Source organism: Podarcis gaigeae, assembly GCF_964106915.1.
Source record: "Podarcis gaigeae genome assembly, chromosome: 1".
In the NCBI taxonomy this organism is placed as follows: Eukaryota; Metazoa; Chordata; class Lepidosauria; order Squamata; family Lacertidae; genus Podarcis; species Podarcis gaigeae.
The window spans coordinates 103,616,013-103,633,597 of NC_139678.1; the positions used below are offsets into that span (position 1 = coordinate 103,616,013).

A 17,585-nucleotide genomic window follows, 5' to 3' on the forward strand; every position below is an offset into this window, starting at 1 on the left:
ATACTAGGTGGTGGACACCTAGCCTAAAGCCCCTGATGATCTCTCCCAGCAACTTCATGTAGATGTTAAAAAGGATGGGGGAGAGGACGGAGCCCTGAGGCACCCTACAAGTGAGAGCCCAGGGGTCTGAACACTCACCCCCCACCACCGCCACTTTCTGAACACGGCCAAGGAGGAAGGAGCGGAACCACTGCGTAATAGTGGTTTATTTCCTTGACATCTGATGGGAGGGTGTTCCACAGGAAGTTCTCCATTACTGAGAAGGCCTTCTGCCTGGTTCCCTGTTACTTGCCCCAGCTCCCAGCTCCTCTAGACTGTTCAGAAGGATGTCATGGTTGATGGTATCAAAGGCTGCTGAGAGATCCAGCAGAACTAGGGAACAGCTTTCACCTCTGTTCCTATCTGTCCATGAAGGCAACAGACCTCTCTCCACTCCTCTAACTACTAGCATTCCAAAGTATCTGAATCTGAAGGGCCCATTCAGCTATTGTGGCTAACAATTTTGATAAGTTATTAATCAGAGGCACATTTTTAATCAATAAAAGGTTGTTAGTCAGTTGATCTAGCTAACTTGCAAAGTAAATCCATAGGCTTGCAAAGCAAATCCATAAAAAGAGTCCTAATTCTGAATAATGAATGGCTACAACAAACTATTGATTGGTCTTGGCCAAAATTATCCCTGGAGAAATGAACCACACTTACATCATTCACAAGATTTCCAGCAGCTTTCAGATGTTTAAGCAGTGGGTTCTCTGTAGCTGGAAGCACATTGTAATCTGTAGAAGCCTTGGATTTTTCGTAATCTTCTTTGTATTTTATCTAGCAAAATTAAGAAGAAAAACACTCACTTTTCCAAACTTGTGTACTTTGAGTCTCTTAAATTCCTGGTTGGCACTATTTATAGTGTTGCTTATCTTTCACTTCTTTTTATAAAATATGTTTGAGTAATTTACTTAGCTTCTTCAGCGAGGGAAAAGTGCAAAACTAAGACTCTTAAGAAATTTAGTGCCATTTACAGCCAACAGTTGGCATTTCTTCTGTGATTCAAGCAGCTGTTTGTGCTCATCTCATGTGATGCAAGTAAAATGTGTTATATCTGCAAGTGATGCTCTGTGTGTGTGTTTAAACAAAAAACTCTTTTCAGGCTGTATTATCCATTGTGCTGAAGTTATGCTATAGAATCTGAGAAAGATAACAACGGGCAAAAAAAATGTATTGTCAGTGCCCAGTGAATTCAGTAATACTAAGAGCCAAGAGAACTGCCAACTCCTCAATGTTGCGGAGCCCAGCAGCAAGGTGACTTTGACCACAGAGGCAGATTAAAGCAGCTATCTGGGGCAGCACAATACAAGGGGAGACCACGGAAGCTGACCTTTCTGCATGCAAACAGAGAGCCAATCAAGAATACTCCCCATTCCACCTAAGGCAGCAAAAGGCCTTGAACATGTTGAAAATGGATGCAATATTCATTTCACTTGCGAATCGGGAATAACAGTGGATGCCTATTCAAATACGGATTGGGAAATTGCTAAAGTATTTCAGAGAGGGCACAATCTCAATAAGTACTGAGAATATTAAGCATACCTTACTGGCAGCAATTCCAGCTTTCTTATTAACTGCATACTCTGGTGTTTCAGTCTGCATAAAGTAGATTTGGTCTTTCTGATTCTCCCAGTCTTCTTGGTATTTTCTCTGTAGGGAGCAGAAAATACAGTTATACTCAGTTCAGTAAAATACAGGTCTAAGTTGGAATTTAACTGGGAAAGGAAATGAGAATCTAGAAAGCAGCGCGGAAACGCAATGATCAAAGCACAAAATCCGTACTCATTTGCTGAATTGCAATACACTTTCTTTACCGGGCTCAAGTTATCAGCATTCATTCTGGCAACTGCAACATCATAGCATGGAGTTTGGCTCCATTTGCCCCTGACCTTCTTGTCATAGTCTTCATGATAGTTGCGCTGTAGAAAACAAAAACAAATATTGAACTGTGCACAGCCAACTAAAATAAAGGAATCACATCAACTATAATATGTTTGTTTCTTCACAGCTGCTATGAAACTGCTATACTTTTCAACATCCCCTTAAATGTTTCCCATTTTCCTTTTTACTCCTGAGCATTACTGGGAGGTGAGGGGACTGCAACTTGAATTTGTATAGAATTCTCTCTCTCTCTCTCTCTCTCTCTCTCTCTCTCTCTTTCATTAGTTTAAAAAACTGTGTAACATAAGTAATCAACAGAAAGGGAAAACAAAAATAAACATTCATTCCATAGTTGGTGCTTGTTGCATGTAACAATTTGTAGCTGGATTCAACATGATCTCCGGCCCCCCCCCCCCATTGTGGCTCCCAAATTATATTCTTTATCTGCACGCTAAATTTTGTCTCCTCTAGGTTGTTTCAATTACATTAATTTTATAAGATTCCCCTATTACATGCAGAAAGTCAATCCAGATCTGCCAACAGATTTATATTTTTGCAATGTCCTTTTAAATAAACTCTGTATACATCCAACTCCCTACTGAATTTTTCATCGGTAACATCTGGGAACCTTGCTGATAATCTGGCTAGTTTTGCATATTCCCTCAGTTTGTTTTGCCAGTCTAATTTGGATGGGAGAGCTTCTCCTTTCCAACCTTTTGCAATTAAAATTCTGGCTGCATTTCATGTATGCTACAGTAGCAACCAGAATTTGTATAGAATTCAATCAAATCTTCACAGTAATGTAGAATCTATACACCTGTTACTGGCCCTAAGATAATGAATCACAATAAATATAAAATGCACCCCTTATGGAACAAAAGGCTACATAGACGTATGAAAGTTTCTCATTAATTGTATAAGTGGTGGTGCTGACAGACAGGGAAAAAAGGGGGTCACCAAAAACCCCAGGATCTCATATAGGAAACTGGCTTATATGGAGTCTGACCACTCGTCTATCTAGCTCAGTTTTGTCACACTGGCTGACAGTGGTTTTCCAGGTTTTCAGGCAGGGATCCCAGTCATACCTGGAGATGCTGGAGATTGAACTCAGCAGGCAAGGAAGATGTTCTACCATTGAACTACAGCACTTTCCCACTAACTCAATTATCTTTTATTCTCCCACCACCAAAAAGCCTTGGTTTCCAAACTACTCTCATTAATCTTCCTGCCCTAGACTTCTGGTATGTGCTCCGTTCCTTTGGTTGCCTATCCTATCCCTAAAAGGTAAGTTTGGGGCAAGTCAGAGAGACCAGTAGTGAGATATATTAAAAGACATTCCATTAAAGGAAGAGAACAATGAAAAATGCAGCAATTCATGACTAACGTAAATGAGGGGGTCAGACATTATTTTTGTTATCACAATCTGCTTTGGTTCTGAGTTTCATTTACTGGCTATTTACAACAAATTAAACGACCACATTAATTTCATCCCTCTTCTTTCCATCGTGGCACTAGATTAATTATACCTAAATATCAACTTTATTAGTCATGCTTCATGGTTGTGGAATTCATCAGTTGTGCAATTAATTCAACGCATGAAATCAGATATGGGCATTCTGTTTGCCGTCACATTTCCCAAGTCTGTGAAGCATTATTTTGTATGGAAATGGAATGGAGAGGCACATTTATTTTTATTTTTTTAGCATTTTAGATCTCTTCAGCAGAGGTTTCCTAACTGAATTACCTCACACAATAGATTGCCTAATTTGCCTTTGGTCTGATGCAGCAAGGCTCTTATAATGAAGCTGAATGGTAAAATATTCAAGAGGAAACACTTATTCACACAACGTATAGTTAAACTATGGAATTCTCTGCCACCAGATGGCCACCAACTTAGAAAGATTCAAAATGGGATTCGACCAGGGTTTCCCAAACTTGGGTCTGTTTTTGGACTACAATTCCCATAATCCCTAGCTATCAGGACCAGTGGTACTATCAAACACGAATCAGATGGGTATTTAATGCTTAATATAAATGAGAAAAACCCTGCTAGATCAGATCAAGTTCTCGCAGTAGAGAATCAAGTTCTCGCAGTAGAGAATCAAGTTCTCGCAGTAGAGAATCAAGGCTGGGTACACACCATTACTTCCTTCAAAGCATCCTGGGAACTGTTGTTTGTTTGGGGTGCTGGGAATTGTACCTCTGTGTGGGGTAAACTGCAGTTCCCAAGATTCTTTGGTGATAGTCATGTACTTTAAATATATGATGTATAGACAGTCCATGGGAAGCTGGCAAGTAGGACCTGAGTACAATAACAGTCTCCACTGATGGAAAAAGAGGGTGGAAGAGAGGGAGAGGTAAGATTCAACAGGAAATCAAGATGGGGCCAGAATGACTGCAGAAGGCCACGTGGTAAGCATAGCTTTGCCTTTTACAGCACTTGGTATTTTCCCTGCCCTCTATGCTAAGAATTAACACTACAGTATACTCACATCACTGAGCTGTCGGGTCACTTTCCTGGCAAGCTCCACATCAGGTGGGTCTGGCAGAGAAGTGTATTTAGCTTTGCGTTCATCGTGCCCCTTTTTGTAGACAATCTGAAATAACAGGGACAGACAAGACCTGCTTGTTTCAACAAGGAAGACATTCACTCTTGCTTTCTCTTAACACGGCTATTCACAGAGGAGCTAGCTTGCACTCACTAGTAAAATAAAGGCAATCAAATTAGCACCACTGCTCTATAGTGTTTGGCAATCCTAAGCAGGTTTACTCTGAAGTAAGTCTCAGTAATGTCAGGGAGCAAATGTGCTTAGGATTGCAGCTGCATGCTGCTTGAAGGACAAGTTGTTATCCTTACATTTCAGCTTAGGTAGAAAATACCCACCCACACCCTCATGCTGACTAAAATATCTTAATGATCCTATCAAGTGTTTGCCGCCTGAACCGTGTTAAACACGGACTTCCTTATCCAACAACACAGGTCCACAACGCACTAGCAGGATCTCGGTACTTACATCACTGAGGGACTTTTGTGCCTGTGCTACTCTCCTTAGTTCGGGGCTGTCGTCATAAGGGTAGAATAATGCTTTGTCCGCTTCCCAGTCTTCGATGTATCGTTTCTTAGAGAAAGGGAAGCAATAACAACACGTTCCATTTGGGAAACATAAGCTGAATGAAGGAGGCACCAAATGAATGGGGAAATAATTCAGGGCCTTTCAGGGCCTGGCCTACCTTGCTGTACATTTGGGAAGCTTTTACAGCCTGCACAAACTCGGGAGCATCAGGGGGGAGCAGGTACTTTTCCTTATTCTCTTCCCAGTTCTGTTTGTATAACACCTAGAGACACAAACCGGCAAGGTTAAGGGAAGCACCTCTGTTTGTTCACCTAAAGCCTATGCTTTGGACATTTACAGCCAAATATCCCCTAAAGAAGAAGAATAAATTCAGTGGTAGCTTCACAAATGTGGAATTTACTCCCCAGAGAGATTCACCATATCTGCCCCCTTCCTGTTTTTCGGACTTACCTTGCTAACTTGCTGGGAGACCTTCTTTGCGTGTTCTATGTCTCTTGCTTGTCCATCCACGTGACAGTTAGTCTTTGCCGCTTCACCAGCCATGCGATATTTAACCTACAGAAACCACATATACAGAATAGGGAACCCATAATTAACAGCATATACAACAGATACATGTGTCTAGAATAACACTGCAAAGGTAAAAAGCTCCCTGATACCAAGATGAGGGATGTACTGAAATTAAGTTGGTTTTAATTAGGAATTAAAGTGTTATGAGACTGACGGAAGTCCAAAGAAGAAAAGAATATGAAAAATGAAATACCTAAGAAGTGTTAGCTTCTTAGGAAAACAGACGATATGTAAGAGGTAACAGTTTAAAGTGTATGTATTTGGTTTGCAAAGTCTTAGTTTAATAATGAATGAATTAACGCTGTTCCATCTATGATTTTTTCTTATCTTCATTAAGATTTAATTGTATTAGTTTATGTAATTTATTTAAATTTCTGCTTTTCTTCTTTCTTTTCCTTTTCTTTTTTTTCTTTGTAACCTTTTAAAATTATTTTTCTTCTTTTCACATTTAAAAGTTTTGATCTGTATGTATTTGCAATATAACTCAATGAAACAAACAAACAAACAAAAACAGATACATGCATCACCATGTTTTACGAGTGCGGACATTTTAAGCAGCTGGAAATATCGACTTCCAACTATACCATTAAGTGAAAGTGGAGGCTTCATCAGAGATGCCCAGGTATAAATGTGCATCTCAATGCAGGTGAGTAATCTGAGTGCACATCAGCACCCGTCCTGTGTTTGCCAATCTTGGACCACAATGCCTCAATGCCCACATTTCCTTTATTGAATAAGAACATGTGTATGTTTGTAGGTGGGTAGGTAGGTCTGTGGGTGTCGCTGGTCAAAAAAGCTATTATTCCTCCCTCCTTGACTCACAGGTATCTAGGCGTTTAATCTGAATCCTAGAATTTCTAGCTTGATGCCGAGTCTGCATTTTGCTATGCCAAGAATCTTAGCAACATTTCTTCTAAGGTTCCAGATTGGCTTACTGTAACTTTATCCGTGTGGCTCCTACCTTCCTCGCTAGAATTAAAATAGCTTCAGAGAGGCACAGCTCACTGCTTAAATGCTCTGACAGCCCTGGCGCTTACCTCACTGAGCTGGTCCTGGGCTTTCTTGATTCTTCGAAGTTCAGGGGTGTCACTTGTGATTGCATATGGCTTCCCTCTCTCCTTCTCAAACTTCTCTTTGTACTTGTTCTGGGAGGGAAAACAGCAAAATGAGGACAGAGTCAACATGCTATCAAGTTCTTATTGTGAATCCTCTGGAAACTGTGATGTGGAAGTACTTTCATCTGAAGATTTTAAGTGGTATTTATAGAGACATTCTATGTACCCCTAAGGAGAGAAATACAAGGCTAGGGTGAAAGATAGTTTACAGCAGGAAGAGGCAACCTATGTAGTGCTCTGGGGGGCAGAAATTAATTTTGTTCATCAAATTTTAGGCTTTATGGCAGGGATGGAAATGCTGTGCGGATGCCAATATTATTTTGAAATTAGCTCTGTGGAGGGGAGGCCAGACTGCCTCCCTCCTTCCACACTCTTAGAGTGGATAAATCATGGTTACCAATATTTACTACACTGAAAAGAACAGGTGAGCGTCGTTTGTAATGTTGTTAGCTATAATATTCATTAAAAAAAAAAACAAGCAAAGATTTCTAAATTGAAAACAACTGAGATATTTTTTTAAAAAAACCAACCATGTACAACGCAAATATAAAACCTCTGAAAGTTTGGACTTAGCCAAACTTGGGACTCAATTGCTTCAAACGGGAGATGTTAGAAACAACTTTTGACTTACGTTACTGAAGAGCTTCTGCATTTTCGAACTATGATCCAGGTAAGGTGTCATAAACTTTGACGTGTCCACTTTTTTCCGTACAACCTTTTTTCTGACAGGAGGAGAGGCCTTGTGAGCGGTGTCCATGGTTTCAGTAGTATGCTTTGTAGTGGTTACCGTGTGAGGACCAGATCCAGTGGTGTATGTTGTCTCTGTGATCTCTGTAATTATCTAGGAATGTGGGGGAAGTATTATGGGTTTCAATTAGCACCTTGGAATAGGTGTAGAACCTTTTATTACTATCATCACTTTATGGTTTAATATTAAATTTGTTAGTCGCTTTTTCTCGCCCAGGGCAACTCAAAGCAACTTGCAACCAACCAAACTTTTATCTCCTCTTCATTTATTTATTTTTAAGTTTCTATAATATACAGTGGCCTGGTCCTCATGTCACATTAAATTATAGTTAGAACAAACCATGGTTTAATGTAAACAAGAAGTTTGCTGGCGCATGCTGCTGAAATTAAAGGTGTTGCACTCAGAGGTGGAGCTAGCTGCTCCGGCCCCCGGAGTGGAACACATGCTGTGCACCTGGGGGTGGGGCCACAGAGGTGGGGCAAGCGTCCATGGGGGCGGGGTGAGTGTCTCAGGGAGGTGCCACCCGCAGGGAGGGTCCCAGGGGGCAAGACACCCGGGGGGGGCGGCACCCGAACGGTGCATGGCGAGCTGCTTCCTGGGCGGGAAGGAGGGAGCTGCGCCGCTTTGTCAGCAGCCTTCCTCCCTTCCCTCTTCCTTTTGACAGCTTGGAGGAGGCTCCCCCCCCCCCGGAAATAGCCTGGGAGCGGGGGGCAATGGCACGCCACCCACCTATGACTCCCAGGCCTCCCCTGAGCTATCAGAAAGAAGGGGGAAGGGGGGAGAAGGCCACTGGCAAGTCAGCGCAGCTGCGCCCTTCCCCTGTCGGCTCATAGTAGGCTTGGGAGTCATGGGCAGACGGAGCGCCGAATGTCACCCCCCCCCAATGATGACACCTGAGGAGGCCCACCCCACCGCCCCCTTCCTCCGCTCCTGGTTGCACTCTGCCTTTACTTCTACTTCCGTCATGCTGCTAGGGAACAAACCATGGTCTGGTGTTTGGTTTACCCCTAGTGATTTGTCTGGGGGGAAGGAAACCAGAAGTGCAGGTTTGGACTACACAACAAGCCCCATCGTGACTCGCTTCCCAGTAGTGCTGCAGGAGCGGGAGGGGAGCGAAGCACCTACGGTTTCATATTTTAACTATCGTTAAAATAAGGTTAAAACATTATTTTAACCATGGCTTAATGTGATATGTGAATCAGGTCTCTGCATTTCAAGATCAGCGCAAGCCAGATACGCATGGGCCTGTTCATAAAGAGTCTCTAACAGTTTTCATGCATACTGAAAAATAAAAGTATTAAGCCTCACCCCAACAATGTATTGTACTGACTGCTGTTTGCACCGTTTCCTCACAAAATATAAAATAACCTAATGTACCTGTGTGGTGGTTGAAAGGACTCACTGAGTTAACACATTTGGGATAAGTCTTTTTTCCTAGGGTTGCCATATTTCAAAAAGTGAAAATGCGGAAACAAAAGCTGTTCAGCGCTTCTTCTTTTTTTTTTTTTTGCAATATAAAATAAAAATAAAAATTGCTACACAATTGGCAAAAAATCAACGTTACCGATGTGAACTGCCGTAGACCCAGGTTTCCATTTTCAATGGACAGCTCCCAGTCCTAGCTTTCCTCTCCATATGCAGCATGGAGTAAAAATCTAAACATGCAATTGTACTAATTGGGGAGTGGGGGGGGAGATTGGAGGGGAGGAATCTGTGGCGACCATATGTTTGGGGTAGTGTGTCCATGTGCCCTACAGAGGGCAGTCCTTTGTTTGAAGGCTTGACAGAGGACATTTCTATCCATTCCATCTGTGGTTTAAAGAAAGACCTGTGTAGAGGGGGAGCATTAAAAAGACCATCACCAGTTATCATAGGCTTCCTCAAACTTGGCCCGCCATATGTTTTTGGCCTACAACTCCCATGATCCCTAGCTAGCAGGACCAGTGGTCAGGGATGATGGGAACTGTAGTCTCAAAACATCTGGAGGGAAGAGTTTGAGGAAGCCTGAGTTAGCATCTGCACAGGTCACCTGGTCACAATCTTCCCCACAGTGGTGAGATGTTATTCTTTTCTATTTAAATTGCAGTAATTATTTTTTGAATTTGCATCAAATTTACACCTATAAATTAGCATATGCAAATATTATGCAAATAGGTGCCCTTTTGCCCTCTTTTATGGTGGTGTATTTGTTCTTTTGTAAGGAGATTTATAAGTGGCCACCCTATCCAGACAGTGTATTTACAATAGCTTTTGTAGGGTCAATTCACTCAGAAGCTGCAGAATCTATCACCATGACTGCAGAGATCACTGCTAGAATTTTCAGGGTATTCACAAATATTTTGGTTCACATTCTGTGTGTGAATGTGTCAAATAGGACTGATGGGAAGCATCAGCCATGGGTTAGCAATGCTGCGGTCAGGACAATGAGGTATGACACTGCAGCCAGATGGGCTGGGTATAAATAGTGAAATAATAATAATAATAATAATAATAATAATAATAATAATTATTATTATTATTATTATTATTATTATTATTATTATTATTATTACATTGCCCCCCCAATATAAGTCCCCCTTCCATTTGAGGAATGCCTTAATGTGCTTATTATATTAACATGACACACATCACCCAAGCTGTTTCCATAAGAAACAGGTTGGCTGTTCAAAAGGTTGACTGTTTTCTAAATAAAGGTTTCTGGTTATTCACCGCTGGGGTTGGATTTCACAAGAGTTTTTCGCACCACCATTGCACACAGAGAACTCCCACTGACGTCAAGAGGAATTTTGAATGTGGATCAGTGAAGGGGTAGCCTCAGAGGGCAGAAACACTCTTAAAACTGTTATACTTTGGAAGAACCTTTAGCAAGATTAAAATGAGTGAGATTACACCACAATACATGATCATGATCAGAGAATTGCTAAACAAGAATAATCAGTGTCTCTGCAAGATGTATATGAGGTATATATATATATATATATGGCTAACTTTACTTCATAAAACAGCATATATATAATTTACCTGAAAGTGATAGATATATATAGTACACAACATATTAGCTTTTTGTTGTTGTTGCTTACACTGATACTCATGTTTTAAACATGGTTAGATTCTATATAAAAACAGCAATAAAATAAATTTCAGAAATTATTTTAAGTATCTATTGTTAAACTTTTTATAAAGTACTTTATTTTTTCTAAAAGTGACAACCCATCATAGGAAACAAAAATAACCTCGGTGCAGCTAGCAGTGGATTATAAAAACATGCCTGCTTTAGGATAACATCTCAGGCAGATTCAACTAGCCTGTATAAGCTACAGAGCTTTCTGTAAGTGGAGAAATTTCCATGCATATTAGCTTATTTTGTGTTGTTCTTATTTTATAGATTCTGTTTTACTTGCAGAACTCTACCACCCTCTCCACATGTTACTGAAAGCCTGAAGAAATATTTCATCTTGTAATGATTTAAAACAGAAACATTTGGAGAATCAATTAAATCATTTTTAAAAAATAAATTCTGCAGTAATTTCATGAAGATGCGCCATCACATAAACAAGAAACAAAAGATAGGAACGCAAGATTGGGGCGTGCATGATGAAAATGGGTGACACCACAAAATGAATGGATACAGGACTGATGTGTACAGGTATAAAAGTAGGCAGGAAGAAGACTTTGGTACATCTCTTATTTTGAATCTATTCCATTCCTCTTTTAAATGACATTTTTCATTTCGTGGTTCTTAAGGAGTACTGTTCACTGTTCTCTGTAAACTGAAGCACCACTATCATGATATCAGCGTGAGAGGTATAGTCATAACCACTAAAGCCCATGAAATATTAGTTAATGATTTTTCTGGGATGCAGATTGTACTCTGAATCTGCATCCGGCCAAAGGGAAGCAAGAAAAACCTAATCTAATAGCGTACAAAGCACTGAGCATAATAACAACTACAGGAGCAAAAGAATACAATGCCATTAGAGCCCTTTGCAAATTAATGCCATCCACACAGCATCAGGAGGAGAAAAGTACTTCTTTGAATATTGTGTTAATATTCTGCGTTAATAATCAAGCCATATTTCTTGATTAAGTCATTGGTCACACAGTTCTACGGGGTACTGGATGAATTTCACATCCTAGTGGATTATTATGTGGGAACATATAAAACCCTGAAAAAGCATTAAAAATAACGAAACAAGGGGTTTGCGCATAAAGCAGAGGCTTTTACCTCTCCCGGTTCACCCTCAATGACCTCCTCTTCAATGTAGTACTATAAACAAAGGAGAGACCTTGTTATTTTTCACAATATCATTCATAAAGAGACACATCTTTTCCTTTGACTCAAAGAATAAAAATTAGGGCTGAAGAAATGTTTTGGTAGTAGAGGCAATGTTCTGCTGGAAAATTCTTGAAGATTCCCACCAGCAAAGGAACAGGTGAAGGTTTATAAACATTCGTTTCACTGCGGCAAAGAGCAATTCATGAGCATAAGTAGGTTTTCAAGGTCAGATCACCCTCAACAAATATGCAAAAGGCTGTAGCAAGTGTGAAATACCTTGTCTCCCAGCAGCTTAGGTTTTGGACACTGTACAGAGCCCCATCTAAGGACCCAAGACTGTATACCTCTAGCTACACTTGCAGAGTTTCCTATACACATACACTCAGCTGAAGCCCCATTTCCCATGGGGTACTAGTTTTTTTAATGGGGAGGAAGACGTATTTCACAGAAAGATTCAAATGTCAGCTCTTGGAAATAGTCAGAAAAACATACCAGCAGGTTGCACAATTAAAGTTGGTCTAGAGCTCTTGAACCACAAACTCAATCCCTTCGCCCCAATTGGTCTTTTTTGTAATGAAGAAAGTGACAGGAAAGTGCACTGGATAGTGTGAGATAACCCTTGTTTGATGCAATGTGGGTCAACCTAACCACAAACAAATCAGAATGAATGTTCAGTAAATAGCTGGTGTCATCTAATCTCCCTGCAAACAGTCAGGATGAATGATCAATGAGCCTAAAGGTACATTCGTACCTTTGATTCATTTCTTCTACGTCTGTCATGAACTAATCTCATTAATACTCCATGAAGTATCCAGTATTGCATCTGGCTATGTCAGGCCTGAACTGAGTTCCCATAGGGATCAGGGACTCATATTTCATGTGGAACAAATCCAGTATCTGCAAAGGTTCAGCCTCAAAATCTATTTGCCAGCCCAGAAATAAAAAGGATGAGTTAGGACTGGTATTGGGGCTTGCCTACTCCACTTCCACCTTTTCCTTAAAATGACCCTCTGGCAAAACCGATTGCTGGCAAAGGTTTTAAATCTGGAAACTGCAATAACCTTTGAAAGGCCCAAATCAACATGTTGACTTCATGAGGAAAAGGGTGTATGGTTGATCTCCCCTAAGATTAATCATGTATCTGGAGTATTCTATTGTCCATACAGTGAAGAAAGAGTCAGGCCCCACCATGTAAAATTTAAGCATTATATCCTTACTGCATAGACTTAATAAAATAGAAACCATGGCCTCCAGAATCTTGTTAACTTAACCAAATCTAATCACAACTTCTAAGCAATCCCCATGGAAATTATCCTGATAGTAACATGCCCAAATTCCTTTAGTACTATCAGTATGTCATTCTTCATGCTAAAGAGCTACCCTAAAACTGTGAGAGAAATCAATTAGCCAACAACTACTCAAAGCTTACCCAGGTCCAAACTCCTATTCATGTGAATAGCTCTCTAGTCTGCATTTTCATTTGCATTCCATAGTACCAACACAGAATCAGAGTAGTTTGGAGTGTGGACTCTCACAAATGCAGTCAGTCAAGTATGTCCAAAACTGAACAAAGATCCGAAAGAGCCAAAAATGCTTAACTGGAACATGTTTTTGTCAGCGACCCTAGGACTGAATTTGTTTTACTGTCGCAAGCGTTGCTGATTTATAACTTCTGTCTTGGTGTATAAAATCCAATTTGTATACATATTGCTGATGGGCCTGCTCTAACTCTTAAAAGATTCTTCAAAATTATTTCCCAAAGTTGATCCACAACATTATCAAGATAAAACCTATCACTGATAGTGGCAACCAGCATCATCTCAGACATTTGAGTGATAGGGCTTGCATTAATCAACATCTCAGTGCATCTCAGTTTCAAACCACACTCAGTATCACAAGAGTGTTCATCGAGAATTACCACACCTCTTTAAAGTTATTTGTATCATTTCATGTATGGTATATTCTGGTGAAACTGAGGCATAGCTGATGATATACTATAGATGACGCAAGAGCCACTATGATCTATTTTTGTATCTTTCATCTACAGTATGACATGGTTACCTGCATTTAAATTGATATAGATATAAATAGATTATTAGACTTGTTGCTAAGTCCAGATGTCTCTCTACTGGGCTATACGTGCTCTCAGTATTATAAATTGCATTACATCAAACTGAACATTCATTATTCATTATTTGTGTCTTATAGATTGTCAATTTATGAGTGATTTTCTATTGTTGATTCAATTGGTTTGTGTGCTTGCTGCAGCCAAATGTATAGGTTTATATGCTGTGAGTTTTTATTGTTTTTTGTTCTTCTTTGATATGAAAAGTCTTAAAAAACTGATCTTAAAAGCCCCCCCAATAGAATATAGAGCAGGGATGGAGAATCTCAGACTCGTTGTCCAATTATGACCCTTCACATTTCCATGGACCACATTAGCCCAAGGCAAAGTCTGAAGAAACTGGCCACCTAAAGGAAGAGTCCACCATTGCCAACACCAGCAGCTGATGAATGCTTTTGCAAATAACTTTGTTCCAGAAGAAAAATGTGCTTGTTTCCCAAGCTGCAAATGCCACCGTGTGCCTGGGTGGGTTACAAGAACAGACGGAGTGAATTCTCCCCCTGGCTTTTTCTTCACAGCCTGCCAATGGTACTTGGCAGTAAGAGAGAATGTAGATGGAGAGAGGGGAGAGAGCTTCACTGTGTATGCATGTGCCTGTAGGAATGCTGTACTGATTCTATTTATAAATGAGAATATATGCATAGGCATGGGCATTCATAAGCAGATGTGCATGTAGTTGCCAGAGCTTGTGAGAAACTATACTGTATGTGTGCCATCATAGGAGCACAACCATACGTTTTTCCCTGTGGTCTACTGGCCGGCTTCAGATTGGTAGCATAGGCCCTTTACTAAGAAGAAAGGTTTCCTATCTCTGACCTACAGGTTCTGCATAAACCAGTAGAGCCAGATGTCCCAAACAAAATGTTCATGCAAAGAATCATCCATGACATGTCCTTGGATTTTGGCTCCTTGAGAGCAAATACTTCATTGCTCAGCAATATGTTAAATTTGTTTCTGAACATGAATCTGTTTCGCCCAGAGTTAAAACATGAGAGTAATGTATAACTGGCAAGCAACGATGAAGACCAGAGCTATTTTTAATGTTTCTGGAAAGGGCTATGCAGCTTTAACTAATACCAGATGCAATTGTTGCCATTTTATTTATAATGTTTTAGTCCAACTATGAATATCTCAAGAAAGATGGGGGGGAAAGAGAGACAGACATCTGGAGAAACAAGCCCATATAGGCACAATTCAAAGTCAATTAAAAATGACACTGTGAAATAGAGAACAATTATTAGTCTGATGAGAAACACACAGTGATGAGAGAACAGACAGGAATACCAGATATTATGACATGTTAGGTATGAATATGTGAAAAAATACAACAGCTTTTGCCACTGCAACAAAGGAAAATATTATGGTCAAAGATACCCTTGATTGTGACACTTGTCATCAATAACATACAATAGATAATACTATTACAGCAGAATTGACTAGCTTGTATCTAAGTCATATGCAGAGTAGACACATTGAAATAAACGAACTTAAGTTAGTCATGCCCATCGATTTTGCTGGGTTTACTTTGAATATAACATAGTTGGACACAACCCTATAAAAGCTTTATACAACATATCCAAACTCACAGTCAATATGTACAGTTGTTGGCACGGTGTGGGTAGTGGTCATGGCTCATATGTATTAGATGACATTGAGTCAAAACCACATAGGAAGCTGTCTTGGCCCACTGGCCCATCAAGCTCTTTTATTGTCTATGCTATCTAGCCGTGGTTTCTCTAGGGTTTAAGATAGGAGTATTACCTAGAGAGGCCTTGAACCTTGAACATGCAAAGCACATGCTCTACCTCTGAACTATGTTTCCTTTCCCAAACACACCCATTGAGAAAACCCAGTGATTACAAGGAGTTTGCATATGGGTGTTGTTTGCAACTCATGGCTGGGACTTGATAGGAAGCCCTTGATAGGCAGCCACAATCCTGCTGCCTATGAACAAATAGCCATGGCCAAACTAGATCACTGACCTTAATGTCCATTTTGTTCAATAATAATATCATTAAATAATGGGAATTCCATAATCAACTACATAGAACTTTTCCAAATATTTAACTCAGATTGAAGGCTAAGGGTTGGTGAGGGAACTAAGATGGGCATCATTGCCATCATTTTCTTCTCATGCTGCATTTTCTTCACAGCTTGAAGAGGTCAGCCATATACATATATACTTCTAAAAATGGCCAGTCAGAATACTGAATCTGGAGACAGTCACATTTTAGAAGCAGTAATCTCAGGTTCCTGACTTGCTATTAGTTGTTGGTATTTCCTCTAAGAAATAACTAAACCCACATTTCTCGAGACAAAAGAATTCAGGAAGTCAAAATGTTTGGGGTCTTACCTCCACAACCTCCTCATATTCTTCTTCTTCCATCTTTGCAGAGTGTTTTTCCCCCTACTCGCTGGCCACAAGAGAGGTGGAAAAATGAACATCAGCGCAATGAACTCAATGCCACAGAGCATTAGCAATCAAAGACAGGCATCCAAATAATGTACCCATCAGAGCAAGGATTTACCCCTGTCCCCCTCTTCTCCTCTTGCACACCCTCTAAATCTCTCTTTCCCCAACCCCCCAGAACAGATTTACAGGGCACACACAAGATGAGGAGAGGGGAAAGCTCCATTGCACAAGTGTAAATACTTGCCTTATGAAACTTGTTAGTTGAATACCACCCAAAACTAGGATATGCATGGATTTTGTTATGCTGTTAAAATATCAGACTAATATAATTATACAGTATCTTATGAGAGAGAGAAAAAGGAAGAAGAAAATATGGTATCATTGCAAAAAAAAAAGTTACTAGTTGGATCCCATGCTAGTTCTACTCGTAGCAGACCTATTAAAATGAATGGGTGTGATCAATTTAGGTCCATTAATTTCAGTGGGTCTCCTTTGAGCAGAACTTGATTGACTGCAACTCAATATTGCAAAGCATTGCAAAGCATCTTTCTACTGAGTTTCCAAACCATACAATTACCAACTGTCTTTTCAAAACTATATAAAAGAGCATACGTAATTGTTTTTAAAATTAGACACGGAATTGCCTTAGTTCTTCCTTCTATATAATTTTCTCAATTATACCTATATCTCATAGTCTATATCAGCACTGGGCAGAAAGCATATCAGATAGATCTCTGGGTGATTTGTAGTAGATCGGCAATTGTTTTTGATACACAATGGTTCAACAACAGCTATAACAAAGTGAGTTCCACCCCAACCCCCAAATGAGGTGCCTGAAATGAAGAAGGGAGGGGACTTTTGTGCAAATGGACTGTGAGCTCAGTTTGGTTTTAGTACTGAAAGCAAATTCCTAGGCTTAGAATGTACGCTCTGTTCTTTCATTTGAACAACATGGGAGGAATTCAACACTGTGCTAAGGCGATTGTTCCATCAAGGCAAGCATTTTGGCTTGCCAGACAGAACAACCTCCCTCTCTCCCCACCCCCTACACACTGTTCCAAGGGTTCTCCCAATTTTAGGGGTTCAGGGGAAGGAAGCTACGCTGTGGAAGCAGAAGTCCTTGCACAGGGTTTCCACTGACACAACTCATTAGTTTAATCCCACCCTATATTTTTTTAATATGGTTGGTAGATCTTGGGTTCTAGTAAAAAAAACAAACCAACACACAGTGGACCTCATATGCCTGAAGTCTGCCCACCCCAACTCTAGGCAACCAATTTTTAATTGTTGAAACTCTGTCCTCTTTCCATACATCAGCCTTGCATATTTCTGATGCTACTA

General features: G+C 40.2%; 1 protein-coding gene across 1 annotated transcript in view; it reads right to left on the minus strand.

The window, feature by feature from the left end:
• NEB (nebulin) overlaps nt 1–17,585 on the minus strand; it is a 157,416-nt gene that overhangs the window by 137,037 nt on the left and 2,794 nt on the right. The window contains exons 3-13 of the mRNA XM_083702309.1: nt 16,185–16,245; nt 11,656–11,697; nt 7,314–7,523; nt 6,605–6,712; nt 5,448–5,552; nt 5,155–5,259; nt 4,938–5,042; nt 4,416–4,520; nt 1,857–1,961; nt 1,585–1,692; nt 703–819 (exon numbers count right to left, since the gene is read on the minus strand). Of these exons, the coding sequence (XP_083558435.1) occupies nt 703–819; nt 1,585–1,692; nt 1,857–1,961; nt 4,416–4,520; nt 4,938–5,042; nt 5,155–5,259; nt 5,448–5,552; nt 6,605–6,712; nt 7,314–7,523; nt 11,656–11,697; nt 16,185–16,217 (1,143 nt within the window). The 5' untranslated portion in view covers nt 16,218–16,245. The remainder of the gene's footprint in view (nt 1–702; nt 820–1,584; nt 1,693–1,856; nt 1,962–4,415; nt 4,521–4,937; nt 5,043–5,154; nt 5,260–5,447; nt 5,553–6,604; nt 6,713–7,313; nt 7,524–11,655; nt 11,698–16,184; nt 16,246–17,585) is intronic.